Below are 18,703 nucleotides of genomic sequence, written 5' to 3' on the forward strand. Positions count from 1 at the left end.
CCGGTGAGCTCCCTGTTTACTAAGTGTGATCCCGGTGAGCTCCCTGTTTACTAAGTGTGATCCTGGTGTGCTCCCTGTTTACTACATGTGATCCTGGTGAGCTCACTGTTTACTACGTGTGATCCCAGTGAACTCACTGTTCGGGCACCGTCACTTCGTTGGTCAGCTGGTGTCCTATCAGTGCCAACAGGCATTCCCCTGTGCTTCCCTAGGACAATCACACGCCACCGTGAGTCCTCTCTCCTTCTGGAGGAGTTATATCATACTTTTCGTTATCTCTCAGTTCATCTTTTCATTTCTGAAGAATAAATCATACCAATAAATGAATGAAGAATTTGGCCTTTAAAAAGCACTATAGAACAAAGAGAAGATTAATCACTGGCCGAAGGTAGTTCCTTGCAGAGGAGTATAAACTGGGGAGACAGACCAGATAGGCACAAATGAGAATTAATTTTCTTTTGGTAAGTCATTAAAAGGTCCAATGGGTCATTATTACATGCTTATCCTAAGTTACCACATTTCCTCTGAGAATATACAGCTATCATCCTACACACCCTACAGCAGGTTCTATGGAGAACTCTAGCAGTGTCCCTGTAACACTGCGTATTGGACTACAGACAAAAGGAAAAAAAGATACCTCAAATCTATGACCCCTAAATCATCACTGAAGAGGATACCAGGGTCTATGGGAGCAGGCTGCATTTGTTCTCCCAGAAGAAATGCCCCTGGCACCTGGCAGGGTAAAAGCACACCCCTTGAACATGCTTGCCCCATAGACTGGTACAGGATTCCACTGCAGGACAGGTAGCCAACACACCGAATCCATCTAGAGACAGACACAACATGTGCTCCCCAAGCACATGTTCCCTTTTAAGCAAGTGTTCTAGCTGTTATGGTAGCAGAAGCTTGCAGTCACAGCTACTCTGGAGGCAGAAGCAGGACAACATAGAAAGACACCAGAGGAGGAAGAAGAAACTTCCTAAAACATAAGGATCTAACCAAAAAGATTACTCCACAACCTGAGCACCGGTGGCTTTGGGCAACATCCAACCACTTGACTACCCTAACCACGGAGCAGACTTTATTTACGTTTATGAGTTTTCCTTGCCACTAGCAAAGTTCCAAGGCTGTAGTTCAAGCAAAGTACAAACTGTATCACTGGGGTCCTGTTCATCAGTTACCCGCTCTGTGCTTTGCTGTGGGATGGTCTGTATGTCAAATGTGTTGCTCTGATTGGTCAATAAATAAAACACTGATTGGCCAGTGGCCAGGCAGGAAGTATAGGCAGGACTAACAGAGAGGAGAATTGAGAGAACAGAAAGGCAGAAGGAGACACTGCCACCCGCCACCATGACAAGCAGCATGTGAAGATGCCAGTAAGCCACGAGCCACGTGGCAAGGGATGGATTTATAGAAATGGATTAATTTAAGATGAACAGTTAGCAAGAAGCCTGCCACGGCCATACAGTTTGTAAGCAATATAAGCCTCTGTGTTTACTTGGTTGGGTCTGAGCAGCTGTGGGACTGGCGGGTGACAGAGATTTGTGGTGACAGAGATTTGTCCTGACTGTGGGCCAGGCAGGAAAACTCAAGCTACAGTGCTTGAAGAACAGTATTAAAATTTTCTTGCCGGGCGGAGGTGGCGCACGCCTTTAGTCCCAGCACTTGGGAGACAGAGCCAGGCGGATCTCTGTGAGTTCGAGGCCAGCCTGGGCTACCAAGTGAATTCCAGGAAAGGCGCATAGCTACACAGAGAAACCCTGTCTCAAAAAACAAAAACAAAAAAACAAAACAAAATTTCAGAACATCCATTTCTTCACTTATAAAGAGAGAGAACACGTATTTGTAGGACAGCTGTGAAAACTGTCAGCTGTACACAGTGTAAGCAACACGGTGTTTGGCATATTGTAAGTAGCTAGAAGGCTGCAGCTACGGTTCTAATTGCAGCTGATACTTCATACCACACTAAGTCATACAAGTCATGTTAGAGCACGGACTGACTCTACTGAAAAGCCTCTGCGATATCAGATCAGCAATAACAATTTCTGAAGACCTCATAAGATTAAAAAAATATATATACTTACGGGGCTGGAGAGATGGCCCAGCAGTTAAGAGCACTAGCTGCTCTCCCAGAGGACTCGGGTTCAATTCCCAGCACCCATATGGGAACTCACAAACACCTGCAACCTCCAGTTCCAGGGGATCCAACACCCTTACACAGACATACACACAGGCAAAACACCGATGCACACAAAATACATAAACAAATAAATAAGTCTTCTTAAAAATTAATGTTGTCATTAATATGATCTTTAATAAATGGAATAATGCACCATTTTACAGCAAGCCTTTTTAAACCTAAAGAACTGCCTTAAAACTTCCTTTGCCAATGTCTCTGTCTCAATACAATCTTTTTATTTAGGTTTATATATATCAAAGCATTTACTTACACTTATTCATAGAAAACTCTTTAGTGGCTTAATGTCAGCGTTCATAGTGGCATCCATAGATAATACAAAAGAAAGTGATCTGCTTTATTTCATACTCACACTGCTCCATCAAACACAACTTACACAGCATAGCAAGGTCTCAGATGGCTTATACAAAAGCAAAGTAAATGAAAGTAATTACTCATAAATTCACACACGATATTCTATCTGCAATGTAAGAACAAAATACACCAACAAAAGATACCCGTTAACAAGAAAGAGGGTTCTGAGGAAGGGCCAACACTGTCAGCCTTTCTTTTCCTAAAAGGCATCCTCAGAAATGAATACTCGGTAGCTAGTGTTTCTCCTGTCCATTCAGAAAAAACACGGCAGCTACACATCTCCATGTTTCAGCTATCACACCCTAAGAGTTAGTGTATTTTACAGTTATCCATGTAAATTCACTTGAAAAATTAGCAACAGAAAATTCAGGATGATTCCAGCTTACACAAACACTTATACAATACAATCTCTATAGAAATGAAGACATAACATACAATATCACTTAAATAAATAAATGTTACCAGGAAAGAAAAAAAAAAGCCACAGAAGTCAAGCAACTCAATATTAAGTTGAAACCTAATTGCTTTGAATTGCATTTTTTAGTCATTAGTTTTCTTACTCTTATACGTCTTTACAAATGTTTCTTTTATATACTTAAGACTGATAACAAGGTAAGGAGCCTGAGACAAGAGACTGATTACAAATAACTCCACTGCTAAGATTTAAATATACAGCAGACCAATTAGAGCTTAAGTCTGTCTGACTTAAAGAAAACAGTTTGGCTCTGACAGTGTGAAGAACTGGTTACCATAGATCACCTTCTCAAGCCATCACTAAAGCTCACTTTTAGAAGAAAGTTTTATAATGCTAATTATCTCTTAAGAAAATTCTATCTCAGAATTACTTTCCTAAGCTCTGTTATTAAAAACAAAACCAAATGAACATTTGTTCCATCAGGTACAACCACAACCAAGAACAGAAGGTGTTTAAGCCAGCGCTTTAAGGCCAAGGCTTAAACCTGCTGGAACATGTGGCCAATGAGTTGAGTCATTCCTTCTATTCAGTAATTACAGAACTGGGCAAGTTTTTATGATTAATGAAATCAAATATCATGTTGATGTGAATTAAGTCAAATAATATGATGACATATCACTATGCAACAAACACTTTTAAATCCAACTAGATCTAATTGCTTGTTTGCTATCAACTGAACGTTTTCAGTGTGCAAACAGATAAAAGGCGCCCTGAGTTTTTAAGTAATACTATGTCTAAAAGTGATTATAAACCAGGAAGGTATTTCTGAAATTGAAAATACAAATAAAAAAGGGGGGGGGACCTTTTAAAAAGAAAAAACAGTCAAGTTGTAATTTCAAGTACAGTCAATTTTCGTGAAATTCAGTTACAAACTGGGCGTCCTAATGAAACAATTTAGTTCTAAAGATTCTTCCTGCTCCAGATTTTAATGTAGGCTGCAAACTAAGTTCTACAAATGAATGTGCATCTTTACAATGTTCATTAGAAACACCTCAAACATCATAGTACTAATAAAATTGGAGTTTTTAAAAAGATTCAATAGATTTATTTGGGGCATAATTTTAACATACAGTACAGCTTCTCGAATATTTACTTTCAAACCTATATGCCATGAGATAAATCTTAAAGATTTACCCTCTATGTAGACCCAACTTTAATCACTTAAAAGTTAAATGAAAATTGTTTTAGTCCACCCACTCTATGCTGCAAAAACAATGGTAAGCATTTCAAAAGTGGTCTACAAAAACACAGAAATATCCATGGATAATACCTGACTTTGTAGGGTCTGCTTTGAAAGTTAATTTTGCATTTAGTGTTTAATACAGCATTTGATATGAAGAAACATGTATAATATTAGTTGTGGCTCAATCGTGACACTCAAACTCACTGCAACATAGGTGAAAGTTTAATGAAAATGATACACAATCACATATGCATGGCTTTTTAGTTATATCTGTGCAGATATAAAATCATAAAATACACTTCAATAGAAAATGTAGATAATACAAAAATTAAGTGCTGGTTTTGGGGTGGTCTGATGATTAAATCCAAATCAAATGGTAACATCTTTACTCTGAATTCTATCAAACTACTGTGCTATAAATTAACTGGAGCAACTAATTTGAATATAACATAGAATTTTATGTGCTCTTAAATATAAATAAAGTAATTAAAATAGGTTTGAGGAGAAAAAGACCTATAGGAAGGGGACTGATTTTATCTGATGAACTGAAGTGTTAACTGAGAAGCTGGAAGCCGACTGAAGAGCGCTGGAGAGGAGGACCATGTATTCTCTTTTCCCTCTCAGGGATGAGGGACACTTCAGATCAAACAAGAGAGATGGAAGAGGCATGAAGGAAACTCTCCTGACACACAACTGCCAGTCAGACAGTGGAGGGACAGTCAGCACAAACCACGAGGGATTTTTGGAGAGGAAGAGCAGGTGCTGCTGCTTCTCCTGTGCTGCTGTGGACACCTGTGGAGACCCTCCTGATAATAAATAGCCTTTGTGTACGTCATCGCTCAGGAGGTAACTGGCTAGACTCACATAACCAATGAGCATGGTTAGGAAGGGATCATGTAAGGTAGTTTTTGGACAAAGTTTGCATAGTTCATAATCTAAAAAAAAGTTAAAATGCAACTTTATCTCCTGGAAAACAGAAGCACCACAGCCCACTGCTAGTAAAGGGTGTGAATACTGAAAATTATCATAGCCCAAAAGAGATTCCTGGGGTCCTGCGGGTGTGTTACACACTTCCCAGAATGGCGGTCTAGGACCTCAACTAGCACGCACTCAGAATCTATCTTTTAAGGAGTTCGGGATATAAAGCAATCATATATTTTTAAAAAATCTTGTGGATAGTCATACACATGACCAGTACTAAGTCAACATAGGCTTATAAAATATGGTATAAAATATTATATAATATCAAATACTAGTGAGTGACTCCCAATGAAATATTCATGTCCATAAATATGAAAAAAGGAAACAAACGTTTATTGAATTTTTTTCCATTTTAAATGACTAGTTATAGAGACTAAATGTGCAGTTTAACAGTTGCAGCCTACCAGGTATTCCTTTGGGATTTAGAAGTCAAACTTGAAAATATCTTAAATAAAAATATCTGCCAACATTTGTGATACTTCCCTCCCGCCGACTGACTACTCCAGTGTACCTTCTCTGGTTTCTCTTCCAGAACCAACATACAGTTTCTGGAACATACACACATGGAAGGAAGCTACACCAACCTGACTTATAAAAAGGGTAAAATCTTGTATTTTTTCTACATCTTACTTGGTTCTCTGGCTTAACAGTTTTTCTAACATTGTTAAAGCAGAAATTTTAAAGATGGAGGCAAAGGGTTGAGAAGAATGAAAATGTATATTTAACTACTGTTTCCAAATCTAGTATGGAATCACTTTAGGAGTCTGCTCCCACGGCTTCCTTTGCTTTTCTCTGAAAATTTACTTTGCCTTTAGTTCTGCAATGTAAGAATATTAGAAGATAAGCAAAGTGATGTTAAGATGTAGGTCGAATTTTGTATTGAATTAGTAATTGTCTTTTAAGCAATAATGATTACAGACTTTGTTATGCTGACCTAACTTCTCAAATCATTAAGGTATCTGGAGTACAAAGTCTGCTGGAGTACAAAATGTCAGTTCATTACACATCTGTCCATAAAGAATGTAACCATGGGTGTGGATGAAAGAGATGTACAGAAACAGACCTGGGATTTTACCCCAGGTAAACTTGGACAAATTAATTCTCTTAATTTTTGTTTCCTCGTCTGTAAAATATGAGTATGAATTAAAATATGGTTGCTCTGAAGATGAAAAAAATAGTGTATGTACATGCCAGTTTTCAGTATATGTCTTTTTACAAATTTCTACAGTAAGTGTTTTTCAAATTATACATTTACATTTCTTTTTAGGTTTTAATTTAAATCATTTTATTCTATATATAACTCAAATCAAGTTCTTTCCATTACTTAGTTCTGGTATACAATTAGGATTTTAAGATTTATTTTTTTTAATTATGTGTATGTTTGTGTGTGGGTGTGTGTGTGGGTGGGGGGGTGTTATGCGTACGTCAGTGGAGGCCAAGGGAGGGAAATGGATTCAGGGGAAGCTGTGAGTTGCCACGGAGCCGCTGTGAAGTGGACCTGGTTCTCTGTAAGAGCAACAAGCACTCTTCACCGCCTTGCCATCCCTTCAGCCCCACAACTGGCACTGTCTTAAGGGGACTGGCACTACACTCTGATGTCCTAGTAAGGTTAGAATATTGTCCAGGGAAGTATTTTTGAACTGAATGACTTTTATTCAAAAGGCCCCAAAATAATTTTTTTTATGTGAAATGTGGTCAATTCAGTGTCAGCTTCAAGAATCAGATAAAGCTAACAAGTAATTGAAGTTATTAAAGGGATTTTTGCGTACTGTGTAGTATGGTTTTCAAAATTTATTAAAATGACCTCTACTTTGTACCTTTCCTATTTTTCAAGCAGTTACCATATATCAGTGAAAGGAATTATTTGTTTTAAATATATCTGCATGAGATGGGAAACTATACTTGTTTCTTTTAATTTGGCATATTAATTTTTAAAGCATTTTATAATGTATTAATCATTAAAGACAGTTGGAGAATTCACAGTTGACTGCCCCCAGTACAAACTATGGCAGCCTGTAGGACAGACAGTGTTCTGACTGGAAGAGACAGTTGGACTCACAGGGTCGTTTGTTCTCAATGCTTCAGACGAGAGATGGAAGGGATATAAGTTATTCTGATTTAACGTCCCACAACTGAAAAACAAAAATCCTGAAATGCATCTGAAAGCCATTTGGACAAGAGAAGTAAGTGAAAGACACAAGTTATTTGTTACTTAGCTAGAAAATAGTGACTGTCTGAAAGAAACTGTATGCCAGAAGACAAAAATATATATTAAGAATTCCAAGTTCAAAGCTAGCCTGGTCTGCACAGCGAGTTCCAAAACAGCTAAGGCTACACAGAGAAACCCTGTCACGAAAACAAAAACAAAAACAATCTGAACCACTAGAAGGGCCAATAAAACACAAAAGGGAGAAGAGAATCGTGGGCACCGATGAGCTAATCCTAATCCTAAAAACTGAACTCCGTAGTCAGCAATCCAGCTGAACGAATGTTCTAACTGCTGTCACATCCGAGCAGCAGAGCGGCTGGCAGGTAAAGGTGGCTCAGACAAGAAGTCACCAGCTCTGGGACGAGGGGAAGTGGGCCGGCTTCAGTAACCGGTAAGGGTGTAGGATTAGAGATGAGAAAATGGGGTTCGGGACATGAGAACCGACCGAAATCAGGAGTTTGGAGACTTCTACTTAACTTTTGTCTCTCCCCCTGTGAAAATGTACAACTTAATTAGATAATGGATATCAAGGGTTCTGAGAATGGGAAACCATGAGAACAGTTTGTCTGCAAACTGGCAGGAAACGATGTTTAGGGAAAATTCCCGTAATGACAGAAAGTGCTTTTCTGAAAGACACAGAGCCTGTTTCAGAGATCATTAGTGACGAGAAGCAAAGGAGGGTGACAGTGACTTCCGGTGCCGTCACTAGAAGGCATGCTCGGCTACAACATGAATACTAAATGCTGCTCCAAGGTGGAGAGCACGTGAAGCCAGTAAAAGGAGAAAGCATGAAAACAGGATCAGCAAAGAAAGTTAGCAGAGGAAAGAGGGTCAACCTTAGTCTGCCCGACAGTCTCCAGTCTGGCAGCAAGCCCTTCTTCCGGGGACTGGGCATGCTGGTTGACTTGAGCTTTCCACACAGTGTTTTAGGTCATGGGAAGAGGAACCGTTTTCACATAAAGCTGCCAGGCTTTGCTGGGAAACAATAAAAGATACTATAAGTTCAAAACTATGACTTTTTCTGAAGTTATTATAAACAGGAAATGAAATTTGATTTGTGATGGTCAGAAAATCAAAGTTCCTACACTCTATCACCCTGCCCATCTACTTACTTAAAAATTCCATGTAAGTTGGCTCTATAAATTTTCTGATAAAAAGCATTTCTTAAATAAATGAATATGGAACGTGAACACACGTGGAAAAATAAAATGGAAAGGCTAATATCTGCTTCCTTCTGTTTTGTTCTGCGCTCTCATGAACTTCCAAAATCAGAACCAACATGCTTATTGAAACGCCTGGAAGGAGACACTTCGTGTTTGGAGTTTAAAAGACAACGGCATTCCAGAGCAGGGTTTGGGAAGTCCTGCTTGGAGCCTCTGAATTCTCTCCAAGGAGAAAGCAAGAGACTGTTCATATTATCAAAGAACGGGAAGCGTTTCAACTGTGGAAGATGTGTGCCCTGCTAGGAAGAGAGCCAGTGAGAAAGCTTCTTTGTGGTCTAAAGACTATTGCACATTCAAACAAAATACAAGAGAGAAGAATGTCCAACAGACAATATGTTCAAAACACATCGACATATAAACTAGCTTGTGCCCAGAAATAAACCATGGATACCAGACACCACTGCAGTCAAACCTGTCTTCGTTTGCTTCTGTTTTAATGACCTTTAGAAAATGGTCCAAACTGATTATCAGCAATACATTGTTTTTGCTTTTTTCTTAAAAAAATATTTTGAGACCACTTTTGATATGCACACATATAATGTGGTCATAACAGACAAATATAACTTTAGCAAGACTAAACAAAAGTGCAAAACTTAAAAAACAAAATTAAAAAATATGGAAGCATAAGCTAAAATTTCTGCATAGCTGAACCTATTTCAAGCAAGTCCTGTTGCATGAGTGGGAGGGTGCTGACAGGGTAAAGCAGTTGTTTTTAAATGTCTTCTGCACGTTTAAATGATGCAAAAAAATAATTTGACTCCGTAAGCTTGAAAACGCCTCACAGACAATTCATCCCCATATCTTTAGACACCATGGTTGTGGCAGTACCCCCCTCTGCGAGGTACACAGCAGTGCTCGATTTAGAGTGCACGGCCCTGTCACTGCTGTTGTTGTTGACCTCCCAGTCCAGGGGTTCAGTGGAGATGACCCAGGTGGAGGGGCGCCACCGCTTAAGAGAGTACGGAGTTTTCACGCGCTTCTTGATCTTCTCACCTGATCCTGATTTGCCGTCTTGCGCTGACTCGCCTACTGAAAATCAAAGTACAAGAAATGAGCTCTAGGGAAGGACAGCATTCAGAAGGGAAGGGGCTGGCTGGACATCTAAAGCCGTCGATAGAGTGCTTGTCTGGCACGCAGCAGGCCCTGAGCTCACCCCCAGCACCACACAAACAAGTGATGCTTATCTGTAATCCTAGCACTTTGGAAGTGGAAGCAGGGGTGTCAGAAGCTCAAGGCCATCGACTCCACAGCTACCACACAGGCCAGCCTGAGCTACATAAGACTCCAACCAAACCGAATCAAACTGGATGGGAAAATAAAGGGGCCGAATTTCACGAACAGGTCCAACCAGAGTATGTAGAATTGAATGATAGACGTTTCCTGAAATATGTGATGCTCGGCAATGTTTTTCTAAGCAAAATTCAACCAACTCATTTTTGAGACAATTTAAAAATAACTAAAACTCACAGGAACTGAGAAAATTCAAAATTATTCTTTTTTTTTTCTTTTGGTTTTTCGAGACAGAGTTTCTCTGTGTAGCTTTGGCGCCTTTCCTGGATTTTGCTCTGTAGACCAGGCTGGCCTCAAACTCACAGAGATCCGCCTGCCTCTACCTCCTGAGTGCTGGGATAAAAGACGTGTGCCACCACCGCCTGGCTTCTCAAAATAATAATAATAATAATAATAATAATAATAATAATAATAATAATAATTTTTGATTTTTCAAACAAGGTTTCTCTGTGTAGCCTTAGCTGTCCTGGAGCTCACTCTGTAGACCAGGCTGGCCTCATCAAACTCAGAGATCTGCCTGACTCTGTTTCCTGAGTGCTGGGGTTAAAAGTGTGCACCACCACTTGGCTTAGACTTTCTTTTCTTTGTGGTGCTGGAAATGAAAACCTGGGCCTTGTAAATAGTAGGCAAGTGTTCTACCTCTGAGCTACATGTCCAGCAAAGGGGCTAGATTTACTGTTTTGAGACCTTCTTTCAGCCCATTCTGTAGTTTAAGAAAGCATAAGACATGACTCTTCTTCTTTCATAAATGCAAACAAAGAGAGAAATCATTTTCTGTACTAATGACTGTGAGGAGCTTCTGAAGGTGAGCTCTCCATCTTGGGCTGGAATCCCAGTAGGGCAGGTACCAAGCAGCAGCTTATCTGTCTAGGTTCCCCCACCACACTGCTCTGCTGTATACGAGACTCAACATAAAGATGACATGAAGGAACTGAGAACAACGTTAGTTTTCTGAAACTTCTCTTGACTTGTATGACTTACTAAGAACTGGGTATGGTGGCCCATGCCTTTAATCCCAGCATGCTGTGAGTTTAAGACTAGCTTGGTCTATATAGCAAGTTCTAGGGTAGTCAGGGCTATATATACCTTGTCTGAAATAAACACACATAAAATACAAATAAAGACTTATTAAGTTAAAACTAAATGTAGATTAACATATTAATATGGATAGCAAATGTTTCAGAAGTAAAAGTGGCATAATGTTGCTACTTGATGCTCTGACACTAGTAAGTATTGTTTAATCTCATCTGTCATGACAAGCATGTGAATGACATCATAAAGAAGCCATTAAGCAAAACACAGATTAAGTTGGTAATTCTTCTGACTATCGTGATAGTAGCTTTTTTAATCATCAATGACCAAAAGGAAAAGGAAGAAGAAAGAAAAGCAAAGCCCATTTTCCCCACTTTACAATAATCCATTACTGCTCAGGCCCAGTCACTCTGTCTCTGGAAGTGATAAAGGTTAAGGACACGCTACGATCCCTCCACTTACTCTGTATACTGCCACCATCCAGGATATTTGTGGCTGAAAGATCCAGAGAATTGGGCCTCTGTGCTCTTCTGGGCTTTGACGGCCCAGGGTCTGGAGCTGTGCTTGTAACACCCTGTGTAAGTACGTCTTGCTCTGAACACGGGACGTTGCTGTTGTTGTTATTGGAATTAGTTCGGCCACCTTCTAGCGGCCGTTCCCTCCTGTCTACTAAGCGATCCAGAACCCCCTCGTCACGGCCAGCTTGCTGCTCCCGTCTCAGCAATGGCTCGTGCTCGTCAGGACTGGAGTTGATGTTCAGCCGGGTGTCCTCACCGACGAACTGATTCTGCAGCATTTCTTGAGCCCTGTGCGCCGCAACGGTGGCCGCCTGGCCGGATGGCACTGCCCCGTTGGCATACTGGGTTGTGGCAGCGTGGGAATTAACACTGTGGCTTCTACCTGCCACACCATTCATAGTGACTGTCACCACGTGAGGTTCTGCTGCATTGATTGTATTCATCTTGGCAACTCCAGTTTCTACTTGTTTCAAGTTTGATTTGTGCTTGTTGCCAAATTTTAGCCGGGGTTCTTTTGTTGAATTTTTGGTGTTCAAAGGCAAACTAGTAGGTCTCTTAGGAAGGTTCTGTTGCTTAGGGAGAGGATAGATCTGAGCAGGCGGAACATCGGGAATTAAACATGCTTGGCCATTTGCAGCCTGTGTGAAGTCCTGCTGCCCAGTCACTTCCACGGCAAGCTTTATGAGTGGATAAAGCAAGCTAGAACTCGTACTGCTCAACGGGTCTGGCCCACTGAACTGCTTAAGAGAATGCTCCATGAGGTTCTCGTCAGAGCTTTCCTTGAGGTTCTTATCAACTTCTTTTGGGTCCAGCTTATTGGTCTCCAAGTCTTCTTCTGTCAGCTGTAAGCAGACAGGGGTTGGCCCTAGGGACTGTGCGACATTTGTGGCGTGCAGACTTGTTTCGTCTGGGTATGGCATCTCAGATATGGTGGTCATGCCGGTACTTGGCGTGAGGCCAGTGGTGTTTGTGGTGGTTGTATTTGTAGACAGGCTGGTGACGCTTGTCTCAGGGCTGGGGATTCGAGCTTGTGCTTGCTGCCGTTCGTAATTAATGGAGTTCCGGTTCTTTTCTCCTACGGTCAAAGGTGTGCTGGACATCGAGTGCTCAGAGGAAATATTCTTCACAATGCTGTCAGTGTGATGGATGGAGTCTTCAATGTATGAGGAAGAAGAATAATCTGGATAAGGCCCCATTTTTGGCACACGCCTATTGTGTGACAGGTTGCTTGAAGAAAGAAAAAAATAAAGACATGACATAGAACATAAACTATGACAAACGGTCTACTCCAAGTGAACACCACAGACTTCAAAGTCCCACTGCTTTTTATGTTACACTTTTCATTCTTTTATTGCACTTATTTATTTAGTACATATGGGTGCGTGTGGAGGTCAGAGGTCAACTTGTGAGAGTCAGTTCTCTTCCAACATGCGGGCCTCGGGAACTAACCCAGGTTGTCAGGCTTAGAAACAAGCATTTCACCACCAACCCATCTCACTAGCCCATTTCACTCTTGACTCATATTTAAAAAGTTATTTCAAAATCCTAGTACGTGTTAACGGCTTGTTGAATACAAATTTTGTGAGATTTTTACATGAAATCTATAAGATTATGTGAAAAATCCACGTGGTTCCAGATAGAATCTTTATGGATGCTCATCATTTTGGCTGACAAGAGTTAATTTAGGGGCTGGAGGGATGACTCCGTGGTTAAGAGGCTCCACTGCGCTCTGATTCCCAGCACCTACATGACAGCTCACAAATGCCCATAATCCCAGTCCCTGGAGACCCAGTGCCATCTTCTGGCCTTGGCAGGTACTGCAGGAACATGGAGCACACATATTCGGGCACTCATATACATAAAATAAAAATAAAATCTCAAACCAGGTGATGGTGGCACATGTCTTTAATCCTGGCACTCTGGAAGCAGAAGCAGGTGGATCTCTGTGAGTATGAGGCCAGCATGGTCTACAGAGTGAGATCCAGGACAGGCAGAGCTACACAGAGAAACCCTATCTTAATCAAAAAATACATAAAAGAGTTAATTCTAAAAAATTTCTCCAGGTTGGAGAGATGGCTCAGAGGTTAAGAGCACTGGCTGCTCTTCCAGAGGTCCTGAGTTCAGTTCCTAGCAACCACACGGTGGCTCACAACTATCTCTAATGAGATCTGGTGCCCTCTTCTGGCCTGCAGGCATACATACAGAACACTGTATACATAATAAATAAATCTTAAAAAAATTCTCCTATAATTTTATTATATCAACAAATACACTCTTTATGAATATTTATATTCACAAAATATAATACATATACTTACACAAGTAACACTGTTTTGTAACTATAGGAACCATGGGGTATATTTATTTTTACTCCTGTAACCCTAGTTCCAATAGTATATACACAACAAATATGTTATAAACCAGGTTCAAATAACCAAGTGATAAAAGAACATAGAATTGGTTCATTTTTCCAAAGCATCCTCATTTAAGAGGCACGACTAACAACGGAACAACCTTGCCGCGGTGGCCAGTACCACGTAAGCTGTGGAGCTGGGATATGAGGCAGAAGATGACTCAGATAAAGAACAAAGAGCTGAATGCCAATAGCTAGGCAGGAGAAAGACTAGGCGGGGCTGGCAGGAGAGAGACTAGGAAGAGAATCTAGGGAAGAGAGCAAGGATTGGGAAAAGGAGGAGAGGGGGACACCAGGGGCCAGTCACTCAGGCACCCAGCCAGCCACAGACTAAGAAGGGAAGAAAGATATACAGAATAAAGAATGGTAAAAGCCCAGAGGCAAAACACAGTTGAAGAGAACAGGACAACTTAAGAAAAGCTGGCTAGAAATAAACCAAGTTAAGGCCAGGCATTTTTAAGCAAGAATAAGGCTTTCTGTATTTGCTTGGGAGCTGGGTGGAGGGCCCTCCAAGAGTAAAAAACCAACCACAATTCAGGACTGTTCTTCAGTCACTGAGGACAATGGGCACCATCACTCCTGGGAAGTGACAGCTCTGGACTTTTATAGAATTATTTGAAATCTCATTACAGAAAACATCAGGGACAGCCTTCCTGAAGTGATCAAGGCACTGGGAACATTAACAGATGACAGTATTCCAGCAGGGAGTCAGCTAAAGGAAAAGAAGTGTTACAAGGGAATGACAGAGGGAATCTAAGGAGCTATGGAGAGGCTAAGGCACAGTCAGATGGAGCCTACAGAGACTATTGCATGAACTATTTTTTTTTTTTTTTTTGGTTTTTCGAGACAGGGTTTCTCTGTGTAGCTTTGTGCCTTTCCTGGAACTCACTTGGTAGCCCAGGCTGGCCTTGAACTCACAGAGATCCGCCTGCTTCTGCCTCCCGAGTGCTGGGATTAAAGGCGTATGCCACTACCACCCGGCACATGAACTATCTTTAAGAGGAGCTTGGGAGAGACTGGAGGGGAAAAAAGCCATCCCAAGTAGAAGTGAGTAACATAAGGGGGAAAACCGAAGAGAGACACAGGGTTTCTTTTTATCAGCCAGGAAAAATCCAAACATATTTAAAGTAGGAGCTTCAGCTGGCTCTATATGTGTGCACCGTGTTCGTGTGTGGTGCCTGTAGAGGTTAGAAGAGGGAGTTACAGATGGTTGGGAACCCCCATGTGGGTGGGTGCTAGGAACTGAATCAGGGTCTTCTGAAGGAGCAACACGGCTCTAGCTGAGCCATCTCACTAGCCCCTAAATCAGACTCCTGACAGATGCTTAAACTGCATGTTTTACAGATTATGGGGCAGCAGAAGTACAGAAGGAAGTTGGAAGCAGAAGACTTTTCTAATACTTGTCAAGTGAGATGTCTATTTAGAATAGCTAGTCTCTTTCTACTTTGCTTGATTTGTGATATGTAAGGTATACTCATTCCACCTGTTTATAAATAGTGCAAACAGCACACAATACAAATTGTTCTTATAAAGGAGAACAGAAAACAGAGGGGGGATTTAAGAATGAAGTACACTTTTATCTTTATGACCCCTGGTAATAATTTTCCTGGATATCTTTCTGAAACTTTTAAATATGTATTAGATAAAATACTAAAGTTGTTATTTTTGCTCCCAAACACAGAACCAAGAAATATAATTTATCTAGTTACAAGTGCCAAATTATAGGGATGTTTTGGCTTTTCAACTTTTCAGACAGGTTTTTAATCTGCAGCCCAGACTGGCCTGGAACTCATCATATAGTCTAAGCTGCCCTTGGACTTTTGGCAATTCTCCTGCCTCAGCCTCCAAGCTCTGAGATGACAGGCATAAACTACCATGCCTGGCTTAACTTCTTTTTAAAAAGTCTTTAAAAAAAAAAATGTATAATGTTCTGCCTGCACGTATGCTTGCACAACCAGAAGAGGGCGCCAGATCTCATTACAGATGGTTGTGAGCCACCATGTGGGTGCTGGGAATTGAACTCAGGACCTCTGGAAGAACAGCCAGTGCTCTTAACCTCTGAGCCATCTCTCCAGCCCCATGAACTCTTCTTCTTCTTCTTCTTCTTTGAATGTTTATTTTTATTTTATGTGTATGGGCATTTTGTCTGCATACCACATATGTGCCTGCCAGAAGGGAGCATTAAAGCCCCTGGAACTGGGGTTTTAGAAGGTAGTGAGCTATCATGTGGGTGCGGGAATTGAACCTGGGTCCTCTGCAAGAACAGCCAGTGATTGAGCTGTCTCTTCAGCCCTAAAAGGCCTTTTTATTTAGGATCTAAAATTAGAGTTCTAACAAAGGAAATGTCTCGTGAGTCAGTATTCACAGTGGAGTAGAAAGAAGTATTATTACTGTATTCTTTAAGAAAGAGTATTGGAGAGGCAGTCTGAATGTCTTGGTGTCCAGTGAAACAGGAGTAGATATGAGGGCAAAGGCACAGTTCTACGTGCTTTAAGAAATAAAAGAACACTAATAAAAACAAAAGACATACCACATAATATATGTAGAAGTAGTTATAAACTTTTTACAACTATGAAAATGTTTTATCTTTAACATTAAAGGTTAAGTCACATTCATTTCTACCCCTACTTCCCCTTTTGGATTTTTGAGACAGGGTTTCTCTGTGTAGCCCTGGCTGTCCTGGAACTTGCTCTGTAGACCAGGCTGGCCTCGAACTCAAGAGATCTGAGTGCCACCATGACCAGCTAACAAAGAGTCATTTAAAACTGTATCTTTAGATATAAAATTACAGATTCTGTCTTGTATTCATACCAAATAAATATTTTCATACAAGAATGGAAACAGAGGGCTAGAGAAAAGGCGTAGTGCTAAGAGTACACATTCTTCTTGTAGAGGACCTGAATCAGTTCACAGCACTACAGCTCACAACCACCTAAAATCCTAGCTCCACAGGGATCTCATGCCCCCAGACACCTTAACTCATGTGCACATCCCTGCTCTCACCTCCATACACATAATGAAAAAGAGAAAAAATACGTATTTTTTAAGAGACTTGGACTATTGAAAGAAAAATGACACCCTTGTACTATATGAGCTACCACACTATTAGGCTTATTTACTAGTGTTTACTTCCCGTCCTTTCCTGGGTCTCGGTTACCAACAGCACGTGATAGCTGCAACCCCCCGGGTCTTACCGTTCATTCTGCATGGCAGTGGACATCGGGTTGACTGTGGGGCTCACAGACTTGTTTCTCTCCCATATCATCATCAGTTCAGCCATTCTCTCCTCAGCACACTGTGCAGTGAGCCGAGCCTCGGCATCCTGGTCCCAACAGTCTTCAATCGTTTCCTTGAGTGATCTCACTGCCTATAGCACAAAACAGACATCAGGCAGCAGGCAGTTTTTAATGTATCCAGGGTTTTAATTTAAAATGTCAAAGAAAATCAGGTGGAGATATATATATGTATGAATGGTATTTTTTTTTTTTACGACAGGGTTTCTCTGTGTAACCCTGGCTGTCCTGGAACTCCCTATATAATCCAGGTTGGCCTCGAACTCAAGAGATCCACCTGCCTCTGCCCCTTAGTGCTTGGATTAAAGGCAGCCACCATGACAGGCTCCAAACTAATATTTTAAAAAATATACTAAAATATTCTTCTAAAAAAGTGAAAAATGAGGGCCCTCAAAGCTCAGGAGTAAGTAAACAAGGAAGCTTCAACTTAGCTCCTTGAAGAATTACTCAAAGGACTAAGCACCTACGATAGCGGAGCATGTTTCCTCAAGGCCCGGGGTCCACAAGTGCGGATTCCTAGCGCACTCCAAAAGTCAGCTTTCAGGGCCATTGTGAGACTGCTCCGAGAGTGAAGTCACTTGCTGCACACGCCTGCTGATCTAAGCTTGGTCACCAGAGCCTGAGTAAAGGCGGAAGGGGAGTGCCGAGTCGTCCTCTCTTCCTCCACAGGCACCACAGAACGTGTGCACCCACATGCACACCATCCACACAAAATTAATGAAATTTAAAACATACTAAAAAATAAGATGCAATTTTGCCATATCTATCTTACACACACACACACACACACACCAGGATTTTTTAAGCTTCAAGCTTTGCATCTGGGTTGGACAGATGGGTCACAGGGCAAAGCACACATGTGGGGACTGGGGATTATACCCTCAGGTTGCAAACAAAGGCTGGATGACAGGCAAGCCAGCCTACCTGCAATCCCAGCATACTGGAGGAAAAGACGGGGATCCCTGGAGCAAGGGGGCCAGCCAGACTAGCCACGGCACCAATCCCACGTTAAATGACAGAGCCTGCCTCAAATTGGGGTGAAGAGTGACAGAAGACGACACCCAATGTCAACCTCAGACTTCCGCATATACCCACACCCACGCAAACACATTCACACCTACGCACAGTGTGCACCCCTCCCCAACACACATTAAAAAAAAAAAAAGCTTTTTGTTTGCTCTGATATTTACTTACTCTACTTCAAAAACATATATAGGTTAAGGGTAGCAAATCTGGTGAAGGAAATACAGAATACCAAGTTCAATTTGAACTTCAAGTGAATAAGAACATTTCAGTGTGTGTGTGTGTGTGTATTTACCATGCAATATTTACTATGAGTATTTTATCTGAGAAGCCTATCTAAGCTAAACTCTTGTTAGCACAATCTTGGTGACTTTTTTTTTCCCCCCGAGACAGGGTTTCTCTGTGTAACTTTGAAGCCTGTCCTGGAACTCACTTTGCAGACCAGGTTGGCCTCGAACTCACAGAGATCCACCTGGCTCTGCCTCCCGAGTGCTGGGATTAAAGGTGTGCAA

At 41.2% G+C, this 18,703-nt stretch overlaps 1 protein-coding gene across 1 annotated transcript in view; it reads right to left on the reverse strand.

The window, feature by feature from the left end:
- Positions 1–2,292: 2,292 nt before the first annotated feature.
- Bmpr2 (bone morphogenetic protein receptor type 2) overlaps positions 2,293–18,703 on the reverse strand; it is a 122,501-nt gene continuing 106,090 nt past the window's right edge. Inside the window, exons 11-13 of the mRNA XM_059278849.1 lie at positions 17,070–17,242; positions 11,407–12,689; positions 2,293–9,651 (exon numbers count right to left, since the gene is read on the reverse strand). Coding sequence (XP_059134832.1) covers positions 9,401–9,651; positions 11,407–12,689; positions 17,070–17,242 — 1,707 coding nt within the window. The 3' untranslated portion in view covers positions 2,293–9,400. The remainder of the gene's footprint in view (positions 9,652–11,406; positions 12,690–17,069; positions 17,243–18,703) is intronic.

This window comes from Peromyscus eremicus, chromosome 13, assembly GCF_949786415.1.
Source record: "Peromyscus eremicus chromosome 13, PerEre_H2_v1, whole genome shotgun sequence".
In the NCBI taxonomy this organism is placed as follows: domain Eukaryota; kingdom Metazoa; phylum Chordata; class Mammalia; order Rodentia; family Cricetidae; genus Peromyscus; species Peromyscus eremicus.